The sequence below is a fragment of the Dipodomys merriami genome, unplaced genomic scaffold (assembly GCF_024711535.1).
Source record: "Dipodomys merriami isolate MVZ:Mamm:240054 unplaced genomic scaffold, mDipMer1.0.p SCAF_22, whole genome shotgun sequence".
NCBI classification, from domain to species: domain Eukaryota; kingdom Metazoa; phylum Chordata; class Mammalia; order Rodentia; family Heteromyidae; genus Dipodomys; species Dipodomys merriami.
The window spans coordinates 15,569,987-15,597,684 of record NW_027203604.1 but is presented as its reverse complement, the minus strand read 5'-3'; the positions used below and the strand labels follow the sequence as shown (position 1 = coordinate 15,597,684).

At 48.0% G+C, this 27,698-nt stretch overlaps 1 protein-coding gene across 1 annotated transcript in view; it reads left to right on the top strand.

Annotated features, from left to right (window-relative positions):
* The window catches only part of Gna12 (G protein subunit alpha 12), a 76,204-nt gene that overhangs the window by 33,356 nt on the left and 15,150 nt on the right, over nt 1-27,698 (top strand). The window contains exon 2 of the mRNA XM_070033452.1: nt 10,868-11,083. Coding sequence (XP_069889553.1) covers nt 10,868-11,083 — 216 coding nt within the window. The remainder of the gene's footprint in view (nt 1-10,867; nt 11,084-27,698) is intronic.

The window sequence follows — 27,698 nt, the reverse complement described above, 5'->3', positions numbered from 1 at the left end:
CCTCCAAAATCGTGCTTTGGGACTGACTGAACTTGTGAGCTTGGACAAAGTTGAGAGGGCTCTAATTGTTTTTAATCCAGGCAATTGGAATTCTTCAAGCTAACTGCTGGCAGGGCTCAGGAAGCCCAGCCAATGGAAAGTAGTGCTGGCCGGAGCCCATGCTGAGTGTGTGGGAGCCCTGGGCCCAGGGAGGCCAGCTCCTTACTCGCGTCCCTGGCCTTCTCCAGGGATGTGGGCTGTAGAAAAGATTTCATTTGAGGAACTGGCTCCATGCTTACAGAGACCAGCTAGTCAGAGCCAGGATCTGCATCTCCAGCTACACAGTCCACGTCCAAGGCCTGGGAGCCTGGGGCAGACTGGATCTCAGGCTGCGGGCCCAGGGGGTGCCCCCCCGCCACCCTTTATTCTGGCCCTCGAGGATACCTTACACACTGAGAAGGGCAGTGTGCTTTATTGACCCCCAGTGCCAGCAGAAACTTCCTAGCACAACCAGGAGATGTGGCTCCTTTGTTCAACCCTGGCGCAGCCATGTCACATACATGTCAAGCCATCACAGTGTGTCCTGGCCTAGAGACAAGGACCACTGCAGACAGACATGTTACCATCTAGGGTTCAGGTGCATTTTCTCCTCTGATTAAAGAATTAAAAGACAGGAAAGTATTTAAAGCAGACAGAGCAAGTTTATTTGAAAGCAAAAGGAACAGCAAAATGGACTCCTTTATAAAGGAGTAGTCTCAGAACCTGGTGTCAGTCTCTTCCTGGGGAATTCCCAAGGCCATTGTATGTAGGATCTCTTGCCTCTTCCCTCTTAGGGTAGGCCCTGCTCCGATTGGTCAAGGGGTGGTCACATGCTACCCAAGTCTCCTGTTTGGATTCCCTATCTCCACATGTGAGTGTGGAAGGCGCTCGTGATTGGATGGAAGCTGGGAAACCATGGGTCTTGCTGAGTCATTCTTCCACCATGTTGGAGATGGTTCTGGCTTTCAACTACCTAGTGGAGGAGACCTAGCTTCCCTTCAGACAGGCAGAGAGGACAGCGGCCTCAGTGACTACAGCAGACCTCACCAGCACAGCAGTGTTTCCTGCTTCTCCCCCATAGGGTTCAGTGATGCCATGGTTCCTACCTCCACGGTGCCGCTTGCTCCAGAGACAGTAATGTCTGCTTAGCTCCTCTGAGCCCCAGGATGCCCTCTGTCCCTGGGCCTGGTGCAGTCTGCTGCGGACATGTGCTCCTCTTTTCTTTTCTTTTCTTTTTTTTTTGGCAGCACTGGGATTTGAACTCAAGGCCTCTACCACTTGAGCCACACCTCAAGCACCTCAATTTTTTTAAGTATCTTAAAACCTAAAAGCATCAGCTTTCTGAGAAGCAGCATTCTGTCTCATGAAAGCTTATAAATATTTATCATTTTGAAACTATTTCATCTTAGAAGTAGAAAACAAGCTGTGACCTTACTATTTGGGGAATGCTCTTACATTTGAAAGGTCACTAGGTTCTTTTGATTGTATACATGGATTTATCTTGAGACTCATCCAAAAAAAAGTCAAAGACCTGGACTTGTCTACCACCTATATCTTTAGAGGTAGAAATTTTCTGAACATCTAGACAGCCTTGAAGGTTTGTGATGGGTGTCTGCATGTGAGGGCTTTGGTTGAACAGTGTTGAACAGAGACATCAAGACTCCTGATTTTTCCAAAACACTGGGTTTTGGCCACTTTAGAAGGAAAAGAAAGCAAGCTAAGAAAACTGTAATCTAAGCCAGTGAGAGTGGTATATACCTGTAATCCCAGCTGTTCCAAAGGCCAAGTTAGTAAAACAGGAATCCAAAACCAGCCCTGGCAAGGTTAGTACAAAATCCTACCTGGAAAGCACACCAAAAGTTAAAAGAACTATCTGGGGGTGTGGCTCAAGTGGTAGAGCACTTGTCTTGAGTGCCAGGCCCTGCAATGAATTCACAGCATCAAAAGAAAAGAAAAAACAACTGGGCACTGGTGGCTTACGCCTGTAATCCTGCCTACTCAGGAGGCTGAAATCTGAGGATTGAAGTTCAAAGCCAGCCCGGGCAGGAAAGTCCGTGAGACTCTAATCTCCAATTAGCCATCCAAAAAACAGAATTGGCACTGTGGCTTAAAGTGGTAAAGCATTAGCCTTGAGCAAAAGAGTTCAAGGACTGCTCCCAGGCCCTGAGTTAAAGCCCTGCAACAGTCAAAAAAAAAAAAAAAAAATCCACATGCCTTACAATAACAGAGGAAAAGCAAATGTGATGTCCTTGAGGGTAGGATTCCTATTTTCTTATAAACAAACTTCCTGCCCTGTTTTAAAGTTCCTGGTGGCCACAGTGCCACCACCCCCAGGAAGCCTTCTGGGATCTACCCTCACATTCCACTCACCACAGTGCATGAAAACAGCCAGAAAGCACCATCTCTGAACCAGCAGCCAGCCCCCACCTCTCATCAACCTGCTGGTTTTAGCCTCAGACTTGGGCCTCTAAACCAAGAAGAAAATTTCAGTTGTTTCCAAACTACCCATCCCTGGGCTAGAGTATTATGCTGTGATAGCTCAAGCAGGTTTTCTTTCTAAGAAATACCCTCCCCTATCTGTCAGATGGCTTCCTGACAGGAATGATGCATGTGTCACTTCTGTGAACCTCAGGTTCCATGATGGCTTTGAAGTGTCTTCATTTAGTAGCCATAGAAGCATCTGTTATGAGGAGCAACAAAGCAGATGTAGATGTTGTCAGTAGTTCTTTTTTCTCCTTTTTGCCAGTATTGAAGTTTGAGCTCAGAATTTCATGCTTGTTTCTTCGGTGCTGTACCACTTGAACCACACTTCTAGTTGGTTCATTGCTGGTTATTTTCTGCCCAGGCTTTGAACCATGATAACAGGTGTGCACCACTGGGGCCCAGCCTGGCTGGGTTTTGTTGTTGTTGTTTTACCTTTGATATATATGAAAAGGATCTGTTATACAATTAACTTTTTTTCAAATATAGAATGAGTAGTACAGGGCAGTTTCTGCCTTGAGGCAGAAACAAGAAGGCTGGTGAGGGCTATAGTGGAGAATGCCATGGGGGAGTGGGAGGAAGTGGTCACAGATGAGGTCTTGGGGACCTTTGGGCCTTTTCAAGGGCCTGGGCTTTTGCTCTGAGTCAGATGGAGGATCAAAGGAGAGCTGTGAACTGACCAGCACTGACCTGGCTGCAGGTTTTGAGAGTGAAATGGATGGAACAAGCATAGACCCTAGACAACTATGAGAGATTTGCAGTGATTCGGGTGAGAGGCTGGTAGCCAGACCCAAGACAAAGCCTGGGAGTGTCTGGCAGGTGCCAAGGGATGAGGCAGGTCAGACCTAGATGCACTAGATTACTTATTGCCACTCTTCAGCAGCTGTGGGCCTCCTGGCAAGAGGCCATCTGATACCAGGCCAGCAGGGGAGTCACAGGCCCAAAGGCACAGAGATCTGCAGAGAGTCTTGAAGTCACTTTCCCAAAGCTGCCGTGGAGTGAGGCCTGGACTTCTGGGTCAGTGCCTACCACACAGCCATGAGGAATGTTAGAAGTCACTGGACACTGGTCATGCTTTCAAGAAGGAAGTGTGGGGGTAAGAGGAGAAAATACATGGGCAGATTCTGACATAGATGTTGAAAATTGCAGGGACTTGCTCTTTGCTCTTGTATAAGTGCTAATCAAGTATAATTTAAGTGTTGTGTTTAGCTATCTATACTAGGAATTAGGAACTGAGTCCCTGGAAGTGAAGAGCCCAAGAGCAGGATTTTGTCAAGTCATAGCCCATCCTAAATGCAGAGATCGCCAAAAGCATGCCAGTTTTTAAGAGGGCAGCGAGGCAGTTCCTTAACTACCCAAGAGGCTGCTCTCCTGCATTTGCTTATGCTGAGAACTCGCCACCTTGCTGAAAATGCTGCTGGTGATGGCTCCATAAGGGTCTGCCTCATCTGATTATTTACTGACACATGCAAGTGCATTTGGAGAACAGCTTAGCATTGGACTTATTTTCTGCAATGGTGATTTTTATCTTCTGTAGACATTTCTCTAGTTTGTTGTCTTGTCAGCTTGGAACTTTCGACCAAATTTTGTTTGTTTTGTATAGCTAGAGATCAGACCCAGGACCTAATCCCTGGTAAGCCAGCATTCTCACTGAGCTATGTATGCCCCAGCCCTCACACATGATTCTAGAGGCAGTGAGTGCAGAGTGAGCAAGCTGGTTTGTCATCCTGGCTATTGGCTTCTTCTAGACTTTAAAGCTCATTGCTCCAAATAGGTTTATCGGAGACAATCATTCATGTCAAATTCAAGACAAAGGCCAGGGCAAAGCAGTGTGGGACATTGTAACTCTGCCTATACAACACTGTAGAGGGGAAGTGGGTTTTTTTGTGGTGTGATAGTGGGTTTTTCATTTGGATCTTTCCTTCCTCCCTCTCTTCTTTCTTCCCTCTTTTCACCTTCCTTCCCATTGTCTTGCTTGTAGCCCAGACTGGCTTCAAGCTTGCAGCTCTTTTCTCCACCTCCTGGGTGCTGGATGGAAGTATCTTGCTGTTTGGAAAGTAGACTGAAGTAGGAGGATCCAAATTCATGAATTTCTAATTTAGCCAGGCTTGCAGTGTATCTTATGCCTCCAGACTTTAATTACTATGTGTAAAGAACATTCTTTAAGGTCACCTCAGACCTGGCTCTGGTCTCCAGGCCTGCTGGTGGCTGTGTGCAAGGTGCTGGCACCAGGACATGACCTCCTGCTCTCCCTCTGCTGCCTCCTCCCCAGATGCACTCCCTCAGCAGCCTAGACAGACTGTGGCCAACCCTGAGCTAACTTGCATTTCTCCATCTGCCCTTTCCTGTCCTGTACAGTGAGTGTGCACACACTCCCTCTTGTTCTCCTGCACATGTGCTTTCCATAGTACACCAAGGCCCCAAGTTTGGCAGCTACGTCACCTCTCCAGTGGTAGAAAATGTGTGGTAGTCGTGGGCCCAGCCTCACTTAGCCATCCAACATGTCCCCTACTAATGGGCTGGTCTAGTGATGGGGCCCAGAGGAGCTCTTTCCTCACAACTTCCCACTCTTCCTACTTCCTCCCAAGTCGGTGCACCCAGGACCTCAGCCACTTGTGCTGCATTTGCTGCCACTGGCTGGCACCAGGCAGGCCAGTCCCCTAGCAGCTGCCACAGGAAAAGCACTCTGTTGATTGGAACCTGGAATGTGTGTGTGTGAGAGTGTGTGTGTGTGTGTGTGTGTGTGTGTGTGTGAGCGAGCATGAGCATATGCATGCACACGTACAGGTACATCCCTGCATATTAGTTTATGTAGTTAGCTCATATCAGCAAGATTTAGTTTTCTTTATATATGGAGATCTATGTTACCTGCAGCATTCTGTGCATCACTTTTTGCAGTTTATTCATATACCTCCCATTACATCCTGTTCTGTTTCAGTTTTTTTAAATGCCTACCAGATGATCTCACAGCGGGAATCCAAGCTGGAATTTGAAAACACTTAATTAGCACATAAGTCTGTTACCCATGTTTGCAGAATTTTTCTCCCTGGAATGATAGTGGTTGTTTCTTCTCAGATTTCTCCTAGGTTTTATGGACTTAATAGGAAGGCTTCACTTACCCTCATACCAGTGTTTGTCTTTATAATATTTAGTGAAACATTTAAAGAGAATTGTGAGGCTGAAGGGCAGGTGTGGTAGCTCACAACTATAACCCTAGCTATGCAAGAGACATAGGAAGGAGGATCGCAGTGCAGGCTGGCCAGAACAAAATGTGAGCACCTGCCTAGCAAGTGGGAGGCCTGAGTTCAATCACCAGTTACAAGCCTGGACAGAAGACAGAAAACTTGGCCTATATGTGGTTTCAAGAGGTGATTTCAGGTCTTGGGTTCTGAAACAGTAAGAATTTTGCATTTCCAGTTTTGGAAATCTGAATTTAGAATGAATCAGAGACTTTCTCTCTCTCTCTCTCTCTCTCTCTCTCTCTTGCTCTCTCCTCCCTCTCCCCTTCTCCCCCACTCCCTCTCTCCCTCCCTCCCCCTCCTCTCCCTCTCCTTCTCTCTTGATTTCTAGACAGTCTAAGTGAATGGTGACAGTTTTGCCTCTCTTCTGCGCTAAGACCTTGAGCTTTGCCCATAGCTTTGTCTGTTTCCTATGATCTTTTCTTGGGATTTCCCACTGTCCCAAAAGCTACATTTGCCAGACACTCACCCCTGCACCCGCCTCGCCACTCCCTGTGTGCTCTGGAGCTCCTGTTTAATGTTTCCCCTTTCTTTGCTGGCTCACCCCACCCACCAGATTTCTGGCCTCATCCTGCCTTTTCCCAAAACTTTCATTTGTCCCCATGTCTTACTCAAGAAAGTCCAAATTAGCTCTTCTCAACTTGTCTTTAAACAAGTCTTATACCCACAGTGATTTTCTGGCCGCCCCTCGGCATGGCTGTGCCCTGTAGCTCTCCACAATGCACCTGGGTTTCTCTCCTAGCCCCTCCTGCTGCTGAAACAAGAAGTTTTGTACGCCCCTCAGCGCAGGAGCCAGCCTGCCACCTCTTGGATCTTCTCCCAATACCTGGCACTTTCCTTTGCCCTGGGCCAGCCCGGCATGGTTGCTGGTGGACCTGTGTGGGTGGCTTCCTGGGGAAATCTGAGCCTGTTCTGAACACCACTGCCCGTGTCCCAGAAGGCAACCAGGAAGAGTGACAGTGGGCACCAGCCACTGGACTTGGATGCCCTCCAGGGTCCCATTGTGAACAGGGAGGAGCCTGGGGACCGGCAATGCTGGCTCCAGCTCTCCTTTCTCTCTCTGCCCTACACTTCAGTTCCAGAGAGAAACCGAGAGGAGCTGTGGGTCTTGGCTCCCTGCATTCATTAACTTACAGAAATGTATCCTGTTTACATTTCTGGCAGCATTTCTTTGCCTTGGCTGGCAGCCAGAGGCAAACAACTCAGCTTAGTGAGGTTTTAACCCCACATTTCACTCCGTGCTAGAGTGGACATCCGAATCCTGAGCGCTCTCCTGGCCGTACACCCTGAAGGGCAGCAAGACGCTGCCCTGGCTTCTCTATAGTGTTTATTCTGGGAACTTAGTCAGGAGTGACCACCCTACGAATACTTACTTTCATCACTAACAAAATCTATTTCAAAATGAGATAACAGGATTTGCAGGATTTGGTCCTCATCCAGGAAAACCAAAAAGCCCCCAAAATCTACACTCTTACTAGGCAGGGAATCTGTTCTTTGACTGCAAGTTTAAATGGCTGCGTTTATTAGTTGTCCTAAAAATGCTCTTTGAACAGTGTAAAGTGTTACATTGTATTCAGCTGAAGTCATCCAACAGCTTGACTTTTTGTACTTGCACAACTGAATAAAGTGTGTGCTATCAACAAATTCAGACTTCACTCACACTGTGCTAGAAGCAGGGCTTTTCCTTCCTGGAGAATAAAGAAGTAAGAAGCTTCAGTCTCCACACTTGCTCTGCTTGCTTGCTTGCTTAGCTAGTTAGCTCTGCCACTTGAGCTGTGCCTCCAACCTAACTTTTTGATGGTTATTTTGGAGATGGAGTCTCTCAGAGTTTTCTTCTGAGATTGGCCTCAAACCAAGATCCTTGGTCTCTCAACCAGAATAGCTAGGATTTGTGCATGAAGCACTGGCATCCAGACCTGTCCTTTTTTTTTTTTTTTTTTTAAGGTGTGTATGAGTTTTAGGATTTTCTCGGCTTTTGTATATTAACAAACTGCTTTTTTTATTGGAAGAGGCAAGATGTCTTAGTATGCCTGTTACTAGTATCTTAAATTTTTAAGGTATTCATAGCTCTCTTCAGTCAGTTCTGCAGAACTGCATTAAACACAGCATTGCCAAAGACTAAGCTCCAGAGAGTTCATCCCTCTCCCTCATGCGCTCTCCCCCCTCCCCCCAAAAAAGGAGACAAGCCTGGACCCGGAACTTTATGAGATGTGGCAAAGTACAAAGCTTCCCCAGAGCCCAGTGTTGATTTTCAGAACAAACTTGGCAGGGAGCAGTTCTCGACGCGATTAATTTAAATGGGCAAAAGAGAGACATTCTCCTCAATAGTCTTTTCTGCAAGGGAAAGGGAGAAGAGAATAGAAAATGGGTCTCCAAGTTAACTGCTGTGACTCAGAGTTCACCCACAGTTTTGCAAACTGTCTTGGATTCCGACCAAGAGAAATAAGGAGTCTTTTCTTTGGGGCTGGGTCCAGTCAGCTGGGTGGCTCCAGCTTGCTCAGGTGGCCTGGTGCAGGGGAAAGCAGCCACTGTTAGACTTGATGGTTATGTATGTGTGAGCTCTGTTCACCCCTGTAACCGGGGAAGGCCTGCTTCAATGCGGTGTTAGAAAAGCTGTGTGTATGGGGCAGGGGGGGGTGGCGCGGGTTGATTGAGAGAGTCTTGCTGTATAGCCCTTCCTGCCTCAGCCTTCTGAGTGCTGGGATTACAGGCTGAGCAAACATGCCTGAGGAAAAGTCTTTTTAAGTGGCCTCCTGGCTCTTGAGTCCATTTTGACTCCCTGCCTTAGTCTCTCTTTTTTTTTTTTTTTTTTTGGTCATTCATGGGACTAGAGCTCTGTCTGGGCACTGGGCACTGTCTCTGAGCTCTTCAGCTCAAGGCTAGTACTCTACCACTTGAGCTGCAGCACCACTTCCAGTTTTCTGGTTGTTTATTGGAGATAAGAGTCTCAGGGACTTTCCTGCCTGGACTGACTTTGAACCATAATCCTCAGATCTCAGCCTCCTGAATAGCTAGGATTACAGGTGAGAGCCACTGTGCCCAGCTTGCCTTAGTCTCTTTATAGATAAAAATAGGACTCCTCAGGGCTTATAGATTCCATCATGAGTGAGCCAGCACTGCTTGGGAAGCCAAGCCCTAGTGTGTGGCAACAGCACTAGACAGAAGAGGTCAAATGCAGATTTATTTGTCCTATTCATTGCATGGCCAGGGCTGCCCATTGCAGCTAGATGGTGGTAGGTCCTGCTGGAGGAGGGGGTAAGGCTGAAATGCCTGCCCCCCCCCCCAGGGAGGTAACTAGCATTCCCTTTGCTGGGCTTGGGATTACAGCTGCCTGAATGACAGGGGTCCTCCTCCTGACCTGGGCAGAGTGGAGACTTTGCTGGCAACCTCCCCAAAGCCACCAATGCTACCCAATGCATGCTAGAATGTCAGAGATGAGACTGTCTTATTTGCTTTTCTCCTTTCCGGGTCTAAGAAAGAGGGGAAGTAAGAAGGCCCCAGGGGCAGAGTTGGTCTGAGAGAGGAGGAAAGCAGAAGACCAATTCAGACTGCAGCATCCCTGCGTGGGTTCTGACCTGCCCCGCGGCCTGTTTTCACCAACTCACCACAGAAAGCTCCCCTAACCCATCTCCAAGCAGGGTTTTGTCCAGCCTCCTCTCTTCCTGCTCTCACTTTTTCCTTGGGCCTCTCGTGGCTCCTTTTTCATGTCACATGGTTGGGGCACACGTTGTCATGGTGGCTATTTGACTTACTAAATCCTTTTTATTTTGAAACAATTATAGGTTCACAGGGAGTCGCAAAGAGTCTTGAGGGATTTCCAGTTATGCCTGTAGTTATGATGGACATAATTACAGTACAGCAGTACAGTGGCAAAGCCCAGGAATGGACATTAGGATGGCAGTGGGGGAGGGGACTTCTCTGCCCTTTATCCTGTGAAGATTTGTGTGACTACCTCAATGAGAATGGCTGTTCTTTGAGCTCACATCCCTTTCCCCATCTCTAAAATATTGTCATTCTAACACTGTCAACAAGCTGTGGCTTTCAAGGATGGCTCTATTTAGCATAATGCCACTGAGAACTATCTTAACTTACTATCTGCTAGTGTTTACTCTCTTTTATTTGGAGTTTGTTTGCTTGGTGGAGCTGGGATTAGGATTTAGGGCCTCATACTTGATACACAGGTGCTCTGTGGCCCAGCCATGCCGCTGGCCCTTTATCTATTTTAATGGGTGCACTGGGAGTGAAAGGAACCAGGACTACTTCTTACCTGCATGTTTGCTGGCTGTTCCATTCTCTGTGAATTCTCTCTTCATGTTCTTTGCCCACTTTCTAACTGACCTATTTGGTTTTGAGTGTTCTTTACGCATTCTAAACCTGAGTCCTTTGACAGCCATGAGGCTGACAAGTATTTTCTCCCATTGCCTATGGGGGAATAGAAGTAGGTAAGGTCACCTCAAGGTCATTGCATCCCTACAAGAGTGCTGGGAGGGGGCCTCTATCCAGACAGCACCATCACCCAGGTCTGGCGAGAGGATGGGACCACTCCTTAAGGCCCAAAGCTGCAGCCGAGCTGCTACCAGCCGAGGTGATGCTGTGCCCTGCCCAGGTGATGGGATGGCATTTTTAGGATAAGAGCCACTAAAAACCATGCAGCTGTCCACTCTACCCAGGCAGGTGAGTGGCGTGTGGATTCGATCACAGGAAAAGACATAAGAGCAACAGGCTTAGTGTTCCCAGCTGGAGGATGTATATGCCAGCCCTTTGTCAGGCCCCTCCTCTTCCTCTGCATTGTGTTGACTGATGCTGTCCAAACACTTGTGGATACTGTCTTGCTGACTTTGGAGTTCCCATCTGATGGGCACAGCTGCCACTCCACACAGGATGTTGCATGGCAGACATAACCCCACCCTGTGCTGCAGGTGGCCTCTGCCTGTGGCTCAGGAGGCTGGCTTTACACTGGGAAAAGATCTGAAAGTATCAGCAGTGACAGGACTAGTCACCGCATTCATCTTTCTATGATGTGTTCCCTCCTGGTGCCCGGCTCGAGTAGAGCAAAAGGCTGAGTGGAATGCCTGTGTGTGATGTCACATCAGAACACAACCGAGTCTTCCTCTTCTCTCTCCTTCCAGGGCTCCAGGGTGCTCGTGGACGCGCGGGACAAGCTTGGCATCCCTTGGCAGCACTCTGAAAATGAAAAGCACGGGATGTTCCTGATGGCCTTTGAGAACCAAGCGGGGCTGCCCGTGGAGCCAGCCACCTTCCAGCTCTATGTGCCTGCCCTGAGCGCTCTCTGGAGGGACTCAGGGATCAGGGAGGCCTTCAGCCGCCGCAGCGAGTTCCAGCTGGTGAGTGAGCCTTGTGCCTCTCTCCACCTTCCTCAGCCGTGCCTTAGAATCCTACGGGCAGGCGGGATTTGCTCCCACCCCAGTAGTCCCCAACCAGCTCAGGAGCACAGTGGGGGACAATTGGGCCACATAAATGGTTTGAGAGGAGGCCTGGTTCATTCTGGCTGGATTGGTTTTTCTGTTTGAGGAGCAAGGCCCATGCAATCCAGGAACTGGGAGCTCTTAGCGGTCCTCTCCATAGTTAGAAGCAAATGGTTCTCCATTTTCCAGGCCTTTTTTATTTAGTTTATTTTTCAGATAAGGTCTCATACTTCTGCCTCTGCCATCATCAGACCGAGATCCTCCTACCTACTTTCCACTCTCATGTAGCCAGGATTACATGTATGGGATGAGGGACCACACCCAGCCCCCATGTTTTACTTTCCAGACAGCTGTCATATATCATGTTTATCTCCAGGTGCTCATGTTTGAGGGTCTCTAGGATGTGTGCCTCAGTGTCTAACTGCTGGGTCATGGAAAGTCTATCTTCAAATTATTTCCCAAATAATTGGACCAGTTATGGTTCTACCAACAGTAGAAACGACTTCCAGGAGAACAGTCAACATTTCCAGACTTCAGTTCTTAACTGTATCAGTGTAGCTTAATTGACATTGCCCTGAGTTTGTTTGTTGGCACTGTGTGTTTTCTCTTCTGGGAAATGTCTATTTATATTTTTTGCCCATTTTTTCCTCTGAGTTGTTTCATTTTCTCATCTTTCAGTTCAGTTTCTACCCTGGTCCCCACAACGTCACCAACCCTAGTACAGTGGTCAAAACCAGGAGCTGTTGGTACATTGCTGTTAATTAAACCATGCTCCTTATTTAAACCACTTCCAGGCTTCCCTGGATTCCCTGTTGTATTTCAAAGGCAGCTGCTTGGACTTTTCTTACTGTTCATGACCTGGACATTCACAGATCATTGGCCAGATGTTCCTTAGAATGTCGCTGCTGGGTCTGCGTGGTGTTTTCTTGTCATTAGAGTGAAGTCATGTCATGGAAGTGACACATGACCTGCCCCAAGCACTGTGTCAGGAGTGTATGATGTGGTATGTCTCAGTCACTTGGAAGGCAGTGTGGGTCAGCCTTCTCTCCTGCGGTAATTGCTTTTCTCCCTGTTGGCCATCCATATCTCAGGAAGAAACTGAGATTGTTGTCCTGATTCCACCGTAGAGAGAGAGAAATGCTGAGATAACTGCTACTTACTATAACCCTGCAGTGGAGGTGTGAGCCACAGCACAGCTGCAGACTCTAGCCATGCCCTGCCTGGCTTCACAGCCTCCAGAATCAGCAATCTTTATGTCCCCTAAGAGTCACTGATCCTGGACAGTTTATTTAGGCTTTTCCCTATGAAGGGTCTAGGCTGCCACTAGCATCCAATTGAATTCTGGAGGCTTACCAAAAGCGTTCCACTGTTGAGTAGTCACTCCAACAATACGTGCATGTGTCATTTGTTAATATGTGGACACAGTCTGGTCCACCCCTGGGATGTAGAGCAGTCTACCAGAGCACCTCACACCACCCTGGCCCCCCACGTTAAGTTCACCTTTGTCTTCAGGACCTCTTCATGTTGAGAATATTCTGTAAGAGACATCGTATTGTGTGGGACCTTACAGATTGATGCTAGTCAGCTGTCAGTGCTAGGGAGCTGTCCAGGTGTTACCTCTGTCACTATTAGTTCTTGATTTCTTAGTAGCTGTGGTAGATGGTCTGTCCCATCTTTTACACCCCCACACACATCTATACAACTACTTGCATGTTTATCTTACAGGATGGGCCAGAAATGTGAGAATTAGCAAAGAATTTGTACCAAATATGGACTGATGCTCAAATATCCAAATTACCGTCTTAGTTTGGGTTTCATCGTGTGTATGCGGGTGACAGTTTTGAATGTGATTCACAATAGGAAAAGTCTCAGCGTTCTTTGTTTGCTGCTGTGGACACAAGTGCTTACAGAGTTCTATGACCAAGTCTCCAAGTCTTCTACTTGATAGGAGAGCACTGGAGCCTTCAGAGTTAGAGGCATGTGCCTGGGAAAGACATGGTAAGTGGGGGGGAGGGGGTATCTGAGTGGACAAGTGTGCAAGAACTAAGAGCAGCTAAGTCAGGAGTTTGTTTGGTTTCTGAGCCCAACCCTGGAGTGGGGGGAGAGCACCCACATCACTATGGGGTGGCTCTTGCCTGAGGACAGAGAAGCAGGAAGCTGAGGTCTGTGCTATTCTTAGATCCTGTGCTAGGGAGAAACTTATGTCCCGCTCTGGGCTCTGGCCTTTGGCTTTGGCCTCCCATGACCGACAAACCTCTCACAACCACTCCTGGGGAGAGAGGGGAAATTCAGTGTTAGCATATGAACACAGATCCTGGATGATGTGAGACCCTGAGTATCCCCTTGGAAGGCAGAGAGGCTCTCAGCCAGTGACAGAAAGGGATATGTAATGGGCCTGATCATGAAACACTCCACATGGGAAACAAGGCCAGAGCTCCAGAAGGAAAGAAGAATTGCTTTGATCATAAAAACACTGAGCCAGGCACCAGTGGCTCACACCTATAATCCTAACTGCTCAGGAGGCTGAGATCTGAGGATCATGGTTCAAAGCCATCCCAGGCAGGAAACTAGAAATGGAGCTGTGGCCCAAAGTGGTAGAGTGCTAACAGTGAGCAGAAACCCTACAACCAACAACAAAAACAACAACAACAACAAACCACTTTGAACTTTTGCATGACAAAAATCTAACTACAGGGGAAATTGAAACAGATACAAAGATGTTTGGGAGCAAGGCAAGGAAGCAGGCCTGTAATCCCAGCACTTAAGAAGCTGAGGCAGGAGGATCTTGAGTTCCAGATCAGCATAGACTCCACAGAGATACCCTGTGTCATACAACAAAAGCACAAGGTGTTTTTCTATTTTAAGAGAATATGAAAACAGCTGCGGGCTGATGAAGCTCTGAGTGAGGGATTCATCTGGAGAAGGAGCCAGGGTGAGGGGAGACATGTGCTCAGCAGCCTTCCTCCTTTCTAAGCATGGAGACACCCAGTGAAGCAGCAACCAATGAGCCTCTGATTGCTTAGCTTGCTGGTGGCTTAGGGAATAAAACTCTGAGCTGGTTGGGTTGGAGGAAATGGTTAGCATCCTGCTGGTCAGAGTACCCCATGATGCAGTCTGAACCTGATGGGCAGTGAGCACGGTGCTTATCCCAAGACCTGTCTGCAGATTTTTCAGTGTCATTTCCATAGTGTCATGCAGATGTTTTCTAACTTGCATTCGTGTAAACACTAAGTATGGCTCTCTGGAGACTGGCTGTTCTGCTGTCAGTCTGGGCATTCCCTGCTGTCTTGTGCAAGTCTGTGGTCTCAGCCATACTTGCCAGCTTTTCTGGGAAAGTTCCCATCAGTCCAAACTGGGGTCTCAGGCATGTTGTCTAACTCAGTGCTGCTTGAAAGCAGACCCACAGCACTAGGGCTGCCCAGACTGCCCCACTGTTGAGCAGTGACAAGTCCCTAGTGCCAGCCCCTATGTGACTATGTCTTTCCCCTCCCTGTCCTGGCTCTTGACTACTCTATTCCCTATTTGGCATGTGGATAATGTGTTCATGCAGCAGTTTGCTTAACTGTTCATTCTCCATTGAAAGGTCTTGGCACCCTTGTTAAAAAAAGCAGTTGGCACCAGTACCAGTGGTTCACATCTGCAATCTTAGCTACTTGGGAGGCTAAACTAGAGAGGAACATAATTTGAGGCCAACCAAGCATATACATAAGACCCCTTCTCAACCAATAACTGAATACAGTAGAACACTCTTGTCATCCCAGCTACATGGGTTGTGGAAATTTAGGGGATTGTGGTTCCATGCCAGCCTAAGCTGATAGTACATTGGAAGAAGTTGGGTATGGTAGTATATAACTTTTATCCCAGCTATGATAGGAAGTATAAAATAGCACACACATGTACCCACACAAAAAGTGAGATCCTGTCTCTAAAGTAACCAGTGCCAAAAAGGGCAGGGGCATGGCTCAGCAGTAGAGCACCAGCCCAATAAGTACAAGGCTCTGAATTCAAATCCCAGTACCTCCAAAAATGAAACTCTAAAAAGCAGTTGACCATGGTGTTTGGGCCTATTTCTGGACTCAGGGTTCTGTTCCATTGGCCTCATGTCCATGCTTACACAGTGCCACACTATTGTGATAATCAAAAATTTATAGGAAGTTTTAGAATCCAGGAATCTAAGCTTCCAGCCTTACTTCCATTTTCTCATTATGGTTTGATTTGTGTTTCCCTGAGGACTAATGCTGTGGCGTTACTTGTGAAGCGGTTTGAAGTGGGAGGGTTGGCCCTGTCAGAGGTCAGCAAGCTATGGCCCGTGGACTCTTAAGACCTGTGGCCTGTTTCTGTATGCTCCCAAGCTAAGAATGGCTTTTCCATTTTTAAAGGCTTGACAAAAAAAGAATATACAACAGAAACAACTATGTATGACCCAGAAACCTGAAAATAATAACCAATCTGCTCTTCACTGAAAAAGTTTACTAACACCTTGTCCATCAAATATTAAGATTTTTTTTTTGCAATAGTTAAACTTGAACTCAATTCCCTATGCTCATTAGATGAGCACTTTCCCACTGAGCCATACCTCTAGCTTAGGATTTCTTTTTGAAACTAAACTTATTACAGAACAGAATTAGATAAATAGAATACTACGGTCCTATGAAGCGAACAGAAAGTGCACATTCTCACCCAGTGTCAAATGGATCAGAGAACTAACTATGCCAAGCCAAACTATCTGCCTTTCCGGAAGCTGTACAGGAGAATCTTTATGATCTTTATTATCTTTAAATAGTTGTCCAGAGGGTTTGGATTCAACATACCAATTTATATGCACAGTGTATCATGATCGATACTACCTTTCCAACATTCTCTCCCATATTGTCCCAGCCCCACCTGCCCCCTCTTGCTATTCCTGAGTAGTACTGTGTCTGTAGGGTGAGCCACGGAATTCCTCTGTACATTTGGCCGCATAGAGATTTAGAATGGTCAGCTACACTGTGGAGGAATCCACATGTAGATTATAAAACACATACAAAAGTACGGAGCTATTTCCAGTCCCAAGAGAATGGTTGCTTCTAGTAGACAGAGCAAGGCTTTTTATGGGGACTGTCAGGTCACTTCAAGACATTCATGATTGCTGGGTTTTGTTTGTTTGAGTGTTTTTTTGTTTGTTTGTTTGTTTTCTGTCAGTCATGGGGCCTGAATTCTGGGCCTGGGCACTGTCCCTCAGCCTTTCAGCTCAAGGCGAGAGCTCTACCACTTGAGCCACAGCACCACTTCTAGCTTTTTCTGCTTATGTGGTGCTGAGGATTTGAACCCAGGGCCTCATGAATGCAAGGCAAGCACTCTACCACTGAGCCACCTACCCAGCCCCGTAGGTGTTTTTTTTTTATTGGGAGGGGGTCCCCTTACAAAGCCCAGGCTGGCAATCCTCTTGTCACTTCCCCAAGTACCAAGGTTACAGGTATACACCACCAACACCCAGGTTTCTGTTTCATAAGATAAATCGAACATTTCTCTTAACATATTTTTCTAATTCACAGCAAGAATAAGAACTGAAAAGGGAAAACAGGTGAATATGCAGAGATTATTGGTAAGATTGTAAAAGAAAAAGAAGCAAAGCTGGGTGCTGTTGGCTCAGGCCTGAAATCCTAGCTGCTCAGAAGGCTGAGATCTGAGGATCACAATTCAAAGCCAGCCCAGGAAGAAAAGTCTCCATGAGACTCTTTTTTTTTTTTTTTTTTGGTCAGTTGTGGGGTCTGAACTCTGGGCCTGGGTGCTCTGTCCCTTAGCTCTTCAGCTCAAGGCTAGCACTCTACCACTTGAGCCACAGTGCCACTTCTGGCTTTTTCTGCTTATGTGGTGCTGAGGAATCAAACCCAGGGCCTCAGGCATGCAAGGCAAGCACTCTACCACTGAGCCACCTTCCCAGCCCATCCATGAGACTCTTATTTCTAGTTAACCACTCCACTCAAAAACCGAAAGTGGCATTGTGACTCAAAGTGGTAGAGCACTAGCCTTGAGCAAAAGAGCTCAGGGAGATTGCCCAGGCCCTGAGTTCAAGCCCCCGAACTGACAAAAATAAATAAATAAGCAAGCTAACCCCACCAGGAAGGAGGGAGGGAGGGAGGGAGGAGGAGTCTGCTAACTAGGTAGAATGTTGCCCCAACCCCCTAGCAATGCGACTGATGAGGAGAAGAAAGCAGAGCAAGGAGCACCAGGCATCTGTAGGTCCTGTTTGGTATAACAGAGAAGAGTTTATATGCCCAGTGCATATGAACCACCTCAGTTCTTCTCTTTTATTTTACACTTATTTTATGTTTTTGTTTATGTTTACAGTCATAATAGTGTGATTTCTCTAAATCATTTCTCTTGGTGTTTTAGAGACCGTCTCCTTGTGTTGCCCAGGTTGCTCTCTTCGGCCGAAGCAGTCTCCTGCCTCAGCCCCCCAAGTAGCTGGGACTACAGATACGCACCACTTCAACTAGCTCTAAATTCCTTGCTTTTTAAAATTTTTTGGCAGTATTGGGGTTCAGAGTCTTGCACTTGCTGGGTAATCACTCTATACCACAGTCCTTTTTATTTATCTTTTGAATAGAGTCCTGCATTTATGCCTCAGCCAGCATCACCATGCCTGGCATATTGGTAGAGATGAAGCATGATCAGGAGGGGCACATCTCACTAAGTGTCTGCCTAGGCTGGCTTCCAACCTCAATCCTACTGATGTATACTTCCTGGGTAGCTGGGATTGTATGTTTAAGCCACGTAACTGGTTGTTTTGTTTTTATTGTTCTGAAAACATGCCAAACTCTTATAATCAAAAAAGGCCATGAAAACACTTTTAGAATGAATTCTTTTATTTTCTTTTAATATTATTGTCAAGGTGATGTACAGAGGGGTTACAGTTACATAAGTAAGGTAGTGATTACATTTCTTTTGTTGTTGTTGTTGGTCGTGGGGCCTGAACTCTGGGCTTGAGCGCTGTCCCTCAACTCTTCAGCTCAAGGCTAGCTCTCTACCGCTTGAGCAACAGTGCTACTTCCCAGTTTTTCTGCTTATGTGGTGCTGAGGAATCGAACCCAGGGCCTCATGAATGCAATGCAAGCACTCTACCACTGAGCAACCTTCCCAGCCCTACAGTTCTTGTCTAACTTGTTACCTCCCGCCCTCATTTTTCTCCCTCTTTCCATCCCTCTCCCCTTTTAGAATGAATTCTAAAAGTCAGTGTATAAATCAGAATTTTGAAATCACAATGATTAATTTTAGGTGCTATTTCTGAAGTAGACTTAGGTTTAAATCTCTTGCTGTTAATATGAAAATTGTAAGCCAGGCACTGGTGGCTCATATGTGTAATTCTAGCTATTCAGGAGGCAGAGATCTGAGGATTGAGGTTTGAAGGCATGAGGTTTGAAGTCCATGAGACTCTTATCTCCAATTACCACCAGAAAATTGGAAGTGGTGCTGTGACTCAGGTAGTAGGCAAGCAAAACTGCTCAGGGACAGTTCCCAGGCCCTGAGTTCAAGCCCCATGATACTAAAGGAAAGGAAGAGAGAGGGGGAAGGAGCGAGGAAGGAAGGAAGGAAGGAAGGAAGGAAGGAAGGAAGGAAGGAAGGAAAGGAGGGAGGGAGGGAGGAAGGAAGGAAGGAGGGAGGGAGGGAGGGAGGGAGGGAGGGAGGAAAAAATTGCAAAGGGTTTAGATGTCACCCCTCCTCCCCCTCCTTTTACGCAAAAGAGGGAGCCATGGACTATCTCCCTATTATTGTTTCTTTATTTTTGCTTCTGTATGGCTCCTTCCAGATGAGGGATCCTGGGTGATGGCCACTGCCAGCACATGCGCCGAGTAGAGCATGTGTTCACTGGTTTCCCAGTGGGCTCCACACTAGGCTGGGAGAACAGGAGGCCCAATTCCCTGCCTTCTTCTTCCCTGCCGGAGAGCCCTGAGACCCAGAGTGAGGCGCTTGGAGAACTGAGCCGCAGGGCTGCCTGAGTGGGCACCTTCCAGTCAGTGTGCTGTAGAGGAAAGTGGATTGAACCCAGGAGGTGGAGTCTGGGGAACTGGGCGGGCCCCAAGTGGTTGCCGCCTGTGGAAAGCTGAGCCACTCTACTAGCCAGAGAGGCATCCAGAAAAAGTCCAATCTTCCCCGTCTGGCTGTCCTTAGAAGAGCTTTTCTGAGAATTTTGTATTGAAGCCAAATGAAACAGATGATTTATTAACTTGTTGTGACTTTTTTCTTCCTTCCTTTTTTAAAATTATGGTGAGACACGCCTTTTTCTTTTTAAAGTCTCTTGCTGAGTTTTCTGGGAGACCAGAGTTCGCTGTTGAGCAGGCCCCATGGAGACCCTGGAGAACCACAGGTCCGGGGCCTGGGCTCACTGGAGGAGCCTCTCCAGTCAACACACTTGTGATTTGCCATTTAAGAACTGGCTGAAGGGCTTGGAAGGGCCTCCTCTTCTGAGGAGCATTTCTGCTACTGTCACCACGAATACCTTGAAGCTTTTTATGAACTTTGTGCTTCCTTGCTTGTGAATCTAAGACCGAGAAGTAAGTCTGAATTGATCATGTTGACCCTTTCCACTTCCTCAGTGGTAGTATCCCCCACCCCCTGCCCCTGGTGTGTTCTGTCTGAGCCTGACCAAGTATAACACAATACCACAGGCTGGCTGGCTTGAAAACACAAACTCCTCTCTCTCAGCCCTGGGAACCACAGGTCCACAGCCTGGGTGCTGGGCTCCTGAGAGGGCCGTCCACCTCACCCCTCGCTGTGTCCTCCATGGAGGCAGCAAAGAAGGGAGCCCAGATGCCTCCTCTTCTGTAAGGGCCCCACCCTCGTGGTTCATCTGAGCAGTTATGTCCCCCAGGCCTGTCTCCCACAGCCCCAAAATGAAGCTGGAGCCAGGACTGAGCCAAAATCACCCAGCCATCTCTGGACAGAGCCAAAATCACCCCTCAGGCATCTGATACCAACGAGCTAGGAAATTGTGGCACCTCTTGCTCCAAGACTCTGTCAAGCTGCTGAAAATTTGTTAGTGGATCTTCCCCATTTCATGAGCCATCTTTTCATTCCTTTACTCTCACCTTTGTGTGTGTGTGTGTGTGTGTGTGTGTGTGTGTGTGTGTGTGTGTGTGCGTATGTGCGTGTGTGCGTGTGTGCGCGCGTGCATGCATGCATGCATGTGCTGGTCCTGGGGCTTGAATTCAGGGTCTAGATGCTATCCCTGAGCTCTTTTGCTCAAGGTTAGCTCTCTACTACTTGAGCAACAGCTCTACTTCCAACTTGTTTGTTTGGTTTTTGGAGGGGGCGGGGAGATGGTTAATTGGAGGTAAGAGTCTCATGGACTTTCCTGTCAGGGCTGGCTGCAACCTGCAATCCTTCCATCTCAGCCTCCTGAGTAGCTAGGATTATAAGCATGAGCCTGTATTCTCTGTGCTTTATTCTCTTCCTGTATCTAATCTTCTCAACCTTTGAGGTGGTAGGATCAGCTACTGTGTGGGTCCAGCTTCCAGGCAGCTATATAACCTAGCAGGAGCCTTCTATCCCAGCAGGGCCGGGGGCATGGTGCAGAACTTGTGGGCTGTCTCCACACTGCAGCAGACAGAACACTGCTCTCGCTGTTCCCCACTTCTGCCAGATAGGACAGAGCACTGGCCCCCACCCTCTGCCATCAAGGTATTTACAGCCTCAACCTAAGGCCACCTTGCTCCCAGCCCTGATCCTGTGCCTATGCCTATGCCTGTGGGGAAGTGCAAGGTTTGGTGCTGTCACCCAGCACCCTCCAGCTCCTCATCCCAGGTCCCAGCAGGACCCAGGCATGTCTGGTGGGGAGGGATTTGAGAGTCCTCTTCTGTGTGTGCGTGTGAGAACTACCCCCTCCCCCCGCCATTTTAGACCATGGCTATCCAGAGTCAGGCACTGTCCCCCATTCCATTTTTTTTATGGCACCCTGAGCATTGTAACCTCCTCCACCCCTCCTCCCCCAGGCAAGCAAAGCCCAGTGGAGGGTCAGCCTCCACTACTGTCAAGGCCCATGTGTGGCCCACCGGCTCCCAGGGTTCGCCTGCCACCTGTGTTCAGGGTCTCAGCAAGGAGGTTGTTGCTGTGGTACAGCCATCTGCCTCTTGTAGCTCGGGGGACCGCCCCTAGCCCAGCTGCGCAGACTTCCTCATGCCAAGAGAAGCCCTCCACCCTACAGGATGTGGCTCCTATCTTTGGGGGGCCTGGCTGGTGTGCAGGACCACAGAAGGAAGCCCTGGGGTCCCCTCCACACCTACCCATTTGCAGGCCAGTGCCTTGTGGGCAGAGTTTAATGGGCGCTGTCTTCCCAAGCTGCTGCTAAGGAACAGGCTGTCCGGATAATTCACAGGGCGTCCAGTACCCAGGGCTCTCCCATGCACACAAAGCAGGCTGTTCTGTGTTTATTAATAGAGCCAGCACAGAGCTCTGGCCTGCACTGCTTTCTGAGACGTTGGGCAGTGGTCCTGAGCCCTGCTGAGTAAGGAAAGGATGGCAGTCAGCCTTACTTTCACAGGATTTCCCCTCATTCTTCACTACCCTTACCTTCCCCTGAGTCATCAGAGCCATGACCTACATCCTGGTCTCCAGGACACCTCAGGCAATGGTGTCAGCCCAGTCTCATGGTAGTGATAGTCACCCTGAGGGAGGCTGTGAAGTAAAAAGCAGAAAGAATAATTTGGCTGAGCCTACTAAGTTAAACCTGGACACCCAACACCCTGTCCTGTCGGCTGTGGCTGGCCAGAGAGGGAGGAGCTGCCCTCCCCTGTGTGTCCCTGTGATTGTGTGTGTGTGTGTGTGTGTGCGCACACACACGCACGCGCGTACATGTGCACACACACAAGGTTATGCATCCATGCCAGTACTGAGTCTTGAACTCACCTGGGTGCTGTTCCAAGCTTTTATACTCAAGGCTAACACTCTACCACTTGAGCCACAGTTTCACTTCTGGTTTTTTGCTACATTATTGGAAAAAATAATTTTTGGAGCAGGGCACCAGTGGCTTACACCTATAATCCTAGCTACTCAGGAGGCTGAGATCTGAGGATCGTGGTTCAAAGCCAACCTGGGCAGAAAAGTTCCCATGAGACCCTTAGCTCCAATTAACTACTCAAAAACTAGAAGTGGCATTGTGGCTCAAAGTGATAGCAAAAGAGTTCAGGACAGCACCCAGGCCCTGAGTTCAAATCCCACAACAACCAAAAAAAATTTCTTGGATTTCTAGGCTGGCTTTGAACCACAATCCTCAGATCTCAGCCTTCTGAGTAGCTAGGATTAATGGCACAAGCCACCAGTATCCATCTCTTCCTTTGATCTTAATCATTCAGTTTACTGATTCTATTTTCCATCCATTTACTCTGGTGAGAAATCACCAGAGGCTGGTGCATGCTCTGTACAAGCTCTGCATTCTACCATGCTGAGACATCCCCAAATCCTTCATGATCCTTAACCCATACAGATGGGCTAATATTCCTCACTGTAGCCCTCCCATGATTCTGAAGTGTGATGACCCTGCATTGAAACAAATTTCAGGCTGGAACTTCTGCACTTGATGTGTTCCAGAGGCTGTTGAGCTGCACACCTTGTGACTCGGGTGCTGCAGTACTTCAGAGAGCACAGCCAGCTGCTAGGGTGCTGCGCACACTGGGACACTGCTGGCCTATTTGTTACATGTTGAGGCTGTGGGCATCAGTGACTTCATGTCTTATGTTTACTATGACTATTGTCATCCCAATACTACAACAACCCGTAACTTGAGTTGGATCTTATCTACATGGCACCATGAGCCATTTTTATTGAGAGTTTTTATTATGAATATTTTACTTTATAAAAGTAACATAACCCGCAAAAAAAAATTGGTTCCAACCTCCAAGGTGAAGAATAACTTAGATTTAAAATGTGAAGAAATGGGGCTGGGAATGTGGCTTAGTGGTAGAGTGCTTGCCAAGCATGCATGAAGGACCACATAAACAGAAAAGGCTGGAGGCTAGAAGGGTGGCTCAGTGGTAGAGCGCTTGCCTTGCATGCCTGAGGCCCTGGGTTCGATTCCTCAGCACCACATAAGCAAAAAGAAAAAAGCTGGAAGTGGCACTGTGGCTCAAGTGGTAGAGCACTAGCCTTGAGCTGAAGAGCTGAGGGACAGCACCCAGGCCCAGAGTTCAGGCCCCAGGACCAGACCCAAAAAAAAAAAAAAAAAGAAAAAGAAAAGGCTAGGAGTGGTGCTGTGGGTTCAAGTGGTAGAGCTCTAGCCTTGAGCATAGAGGCTTAGGGACAGAGCACAGGCCCTGAGTTCAAAGCCCCAGGTCCAGCAAAGAAGAAGAAGAGGGGGAGGGGGGGAGGAGGAGGAGGAGGAGGAGGAGGAGGAGGAGGAGGAGGGAAAGAAAGAAGAAAGAATGTACTTCCCACCTATCAGATGGCAGGGAGAGGGAAAGGGGAGCAGAGTGGTAATGCACTAGCAGCTCAGGAATCATTTGTGCATCTGTTTTCAACACTGTTATTCCCAGTAGCCAAAAGTGGAAGGAACCCAGATGTCCACCAACATATGTGTAGTCTTGGCATATAGTGGGGAAAAAAAAAAGGCGGGGGGGGGGGGAGTGAGCAGAGTGTTGTAGCACATCCCTATAACCCCAGCACTTGTATGCTAAGGCAAGAGAATGGAGAATTCCAATCAAGCCTGGACTACATGGTGAGATCATGCCTCAGAGTAAGAAAAGGAAGGGAGGGAGGGCTAGTGAATCCTGTGACAGTTGAACCTGGAAGGCATGATGCAAGGTAGAATAAGCCAGTCACAGTATGATTGCACTGAAGTTTTTAAATTCAAAGACAGTCCATTTGTAATCACCAGTGGTTGGTGGCAGTAAAGGAAATATTGTTTAATTGGGAGAGTGTTTTTCATAACAGCAAGCTGAGAAAGCTCTGCTGATATTTTGCTGGACACCATGTAATCCTAGCTACTCACGAGGCTTGAGACTTAGAGGATCTCAGTTCAAAGCCAGTCCAGGCAAAAAAAAAAGTCCATAATAGTCCATCTCTAACCAGCAAAATACCAGACTGGAAGCATAGCTCAAGTGATAGTGCCGATCTGTGAACAAAAAGTGCCAATCAAGGTTGGGTGCCAGTCGCTCATGCCTGTAATCCTAGCTACTCAGGAGGCTGAGAGCTGAGGATCATAGTTTAAAGCCAGCCTGGGCAAGGAAAGTCCATGAGACTCTTATCTCCAATAAGCCAGCAGAAAACTGGAAGTAGCCCTGTGGCTCAAGCAGTAGAGCGCTTGCCTGGAGCTAAAGAGCTCAGGGACAGCACCCAGGCCCAGAGTTCAAGCCCCACGACCAACTGATCAAAAAAAAAAAAGCCAATCAAGAACTCTAGGCCAGCCAGGCACCAGTGGCTCACGCCTATAATCCTAGCTACTCAGGAGGCTGAGATCTGAGGATCTAAGTTCAAAGCCATCCAGGAAAGGCCATAAAACTTTATCTCCAATAAACCACCAGAAAACCAGAAGTGACACTGTGGCTTAAGTGGTAGAGTGCTAGCCTTGAGCAGAAGAGCTGAGGGACAGCGCTTAGGCCCAGAGTTCAAGCCCCATGACAAAAAAAAAAAAAATCTAGGCCAGCTGGGCTGGTGGCTCGTGCCTATAATCCTAGCTACTCAGGAGGCTAAAATTTGAGATCACAGTTCGAAACTAGCCTGAGCAAGGAAAGTCTGTGAGACTCTCTTCTTCAGCAATCCACCAAAAAAAAAAAAAAAGCGAATAGTGGGAGAGCTCTGAAGAGTGATCTCACTTCCTGGGGTCCAGATTTCTGGGGCTGAGCCTAATTATTCAGGAAGCATTTCCTTTTCATGACTCAGCAATCGGATTCACTTTTCCAACCACCTCACTGTGTTCAGCTAGGCAGAGCTTTAACATAAAGAATACTTTCTGAAGTCTAAGGTGCTTGTCTCCTAAGAGGACTAGATCCACTGCCCACATGGCAGCCAAGGGCAGTCTCCATGGAAAGGTTCAGCTGAGTTCCTCTGGGGTCATTGTGGAACCTTCCTGCTGCTGGGATGGTCTGGCGCGGGGCGGGCGGGGGGGGGGGGGTGTTCCAAGCAAGTCAACAGACACCCTCCGTCCACAGTCTCAGCTGCCACTAGGTCCCTGTGGTCTCAGGGGAAAGACACCCGTGCAGTGGCCTCCAGCCTTCTAGACAGGACCACTGTCCCGAGGGACCACTCTGCGCATGCCCAGTGACGTATTTACAGGAGCGCTGGATCTGGGCCTGCAGACAGGGTCTGTTTGATCCCTGAGTCCCACACTGAACACAGCAGAACCTGCAGTCACGCAGAGGGCCAGTGGAGGCCTTGCTGCAGAGGCCTGCCTGGCCTGGTGGCCCCAGGAGCCTGGGGGAAATCTGGGGGAGGGGCTTTCAGGTCTAGAGACCTGGTGTGGGAAAAGCACTTCGGGAGGAATTGTTTTCCCTGTACAGCCCTGACTCTTTCCTCCCCTGTCTGGCAGAAAAAGAGCTCATGTGACTGATGCCTTTTGAAATTCTGTTAACAGCCTTCCTGGGGGCGGATTCATGCTCAGCTTCTCGAATGCCATTAGTAGTAATTCTTCATTTTTTTAACTTCCTTTCAAACTTGTACAGAATTTACAAGAGTCATTCTGAGACAGCCCCCACCCTGAGACTTTGGCCCTCCCTCTCTCCTCCTCCTCCTCCTCTGTCTTCTGAGCCTTGCTGTGTCCTCCACCCCAGCGCTGGGAGATGGGGCATTTCCAGCAGGACACTGATTTCCCCTCCTCATAGGCACATTCTAAACTGGGTTTGTTCCCCTCCCTCTACCTTTTAATAGTAGTGAGATCTTCCATGGCACAGGGGTTTGATGACAAATCAAACCCTGAGGAACACGGTAGGAGGTGGCTGTCCAGGCACTGGGCCTCTCCGGGGACAGACCTGGCTTCATGGCTGCAGTTGGGGATCCACTCTGGGAATCCCTGGACTTCGGCTAAAGCTGCCCCTGCCTTGTTCTGAGGGCCCTGCTCCCACAGTCAGTGGGAACCTGACAAGCCCATCACCCCATTTAGGGACCCTAATTGACACGTGGGTCTACTCCACTTCCTGCTGCTCGCTTGGTAAATAGCTGTGGTTTAATAAAGAGGAAAGCGGCCAGGAACAGGCTTTCTAATTGGAGCTTTCCTGCTCTGAGCCTCTGAACTAGATCACAGACCTGAGCCAGCGTGGAGCTGCTCAGGACCTACCAGCCTGGAGGTGATTAGTTCTCAGTGGGAGGGGGTCTTCAGTAAATAACTGGGGTTTATGGAAACTTGTTTCTTTTGAGGTGATTTTTTTTTAATGTACAATTCAAGGACTTTGAGTAAATTTACCAAGTTGTGCAAACATCACCTAAGCTCATTTTTAAAACATTTCCATGGACACAGTGAAGTCCACACTGACCCCAGTGCCTCGCCCCCCAGCCACTCTGTCTCTAGACCTGAATGTCCCTGGGAATGGAGCCGGGCAGTAGTGGCCTGGCCTCTGGCCCCTGGCCCTTCGAGTGTGTCTGAGGTCTGAGGCTTCCCACTCGTGTGTGTGTGTGTGTGTGTGTGTGTGTGTGTGTGTGTGTGAGAGAGAGAGAGAGAGAGACAGAGAGAGAGAGACAGAGAGAGAGAGACAGAGAGAAAGAGGAGAGAGGAGAAAGGAGAAAGGATAGGACAGGATTTTCTTACTTCTGCTGCAGCTAAGTCATACTTTACCCCTTGTGGGGTGAGAGTTATTTTAGCTTGTAAAAAGAATGCTCTACAACTTTTTAAATGAAAGATAAGTATATTAATTAATAAAAGATTTGAATTTTTACTCGTTTTACAGTAAAGTGTGTTTTTCTGCCTTTCTTCCTTATGTAACATTAATCAAAAAACAGGATCTGTGAGGCTGAAGGCATGGCTCATCTGGTAGAGCACAGCCTAACAAACTCACAGCCCTGACTTTAAACCCTGATTCCAAAACAACAACAACTTGGCTAGCTTTGGGGACAAATGTGATTTTTTTTTAAATTGTATTGTCCCTAACCCACTAATAACTGAGTTTTAAGAAACAAAGATTTTATGAGTTCTCATTTAGTAAGCTTTAAAATATTCAGAACTTCTCTGTGCCGGTGGCTTACACCTGTAATCCTAACTACGTAGGAGGCTGAGATCTGAGGATCTCTGTTTAAAGCCAGCCCCAGCATGAAGGTCCATGAGACTGTGATCTCTAATTAACCACCAGAAAATCAGAAGTGGCCCTGTGGCTCAAAGTGGTAGAGTGCTATCCTTGAGCACAAAAGCTGAAGGACAGTGCTTAGGCCCTAAGTTCAAGCCTTACCACCAGCCGACAGAAAAACAACTATCAAGCAAAATTCTCTGTAATACTGGAAAACAGGTGGCTTTGCAGAGCAGTTTACTGATGCCTTTTCAAATGTGCCATTGTGCAGGAGATCCACACTGCCCAGGCTGCAGGTGGCTAAGGCTGTAGTTGGTGGTGCTTCTGGGCAGACCCCCTGTGTTGTTGTCAGG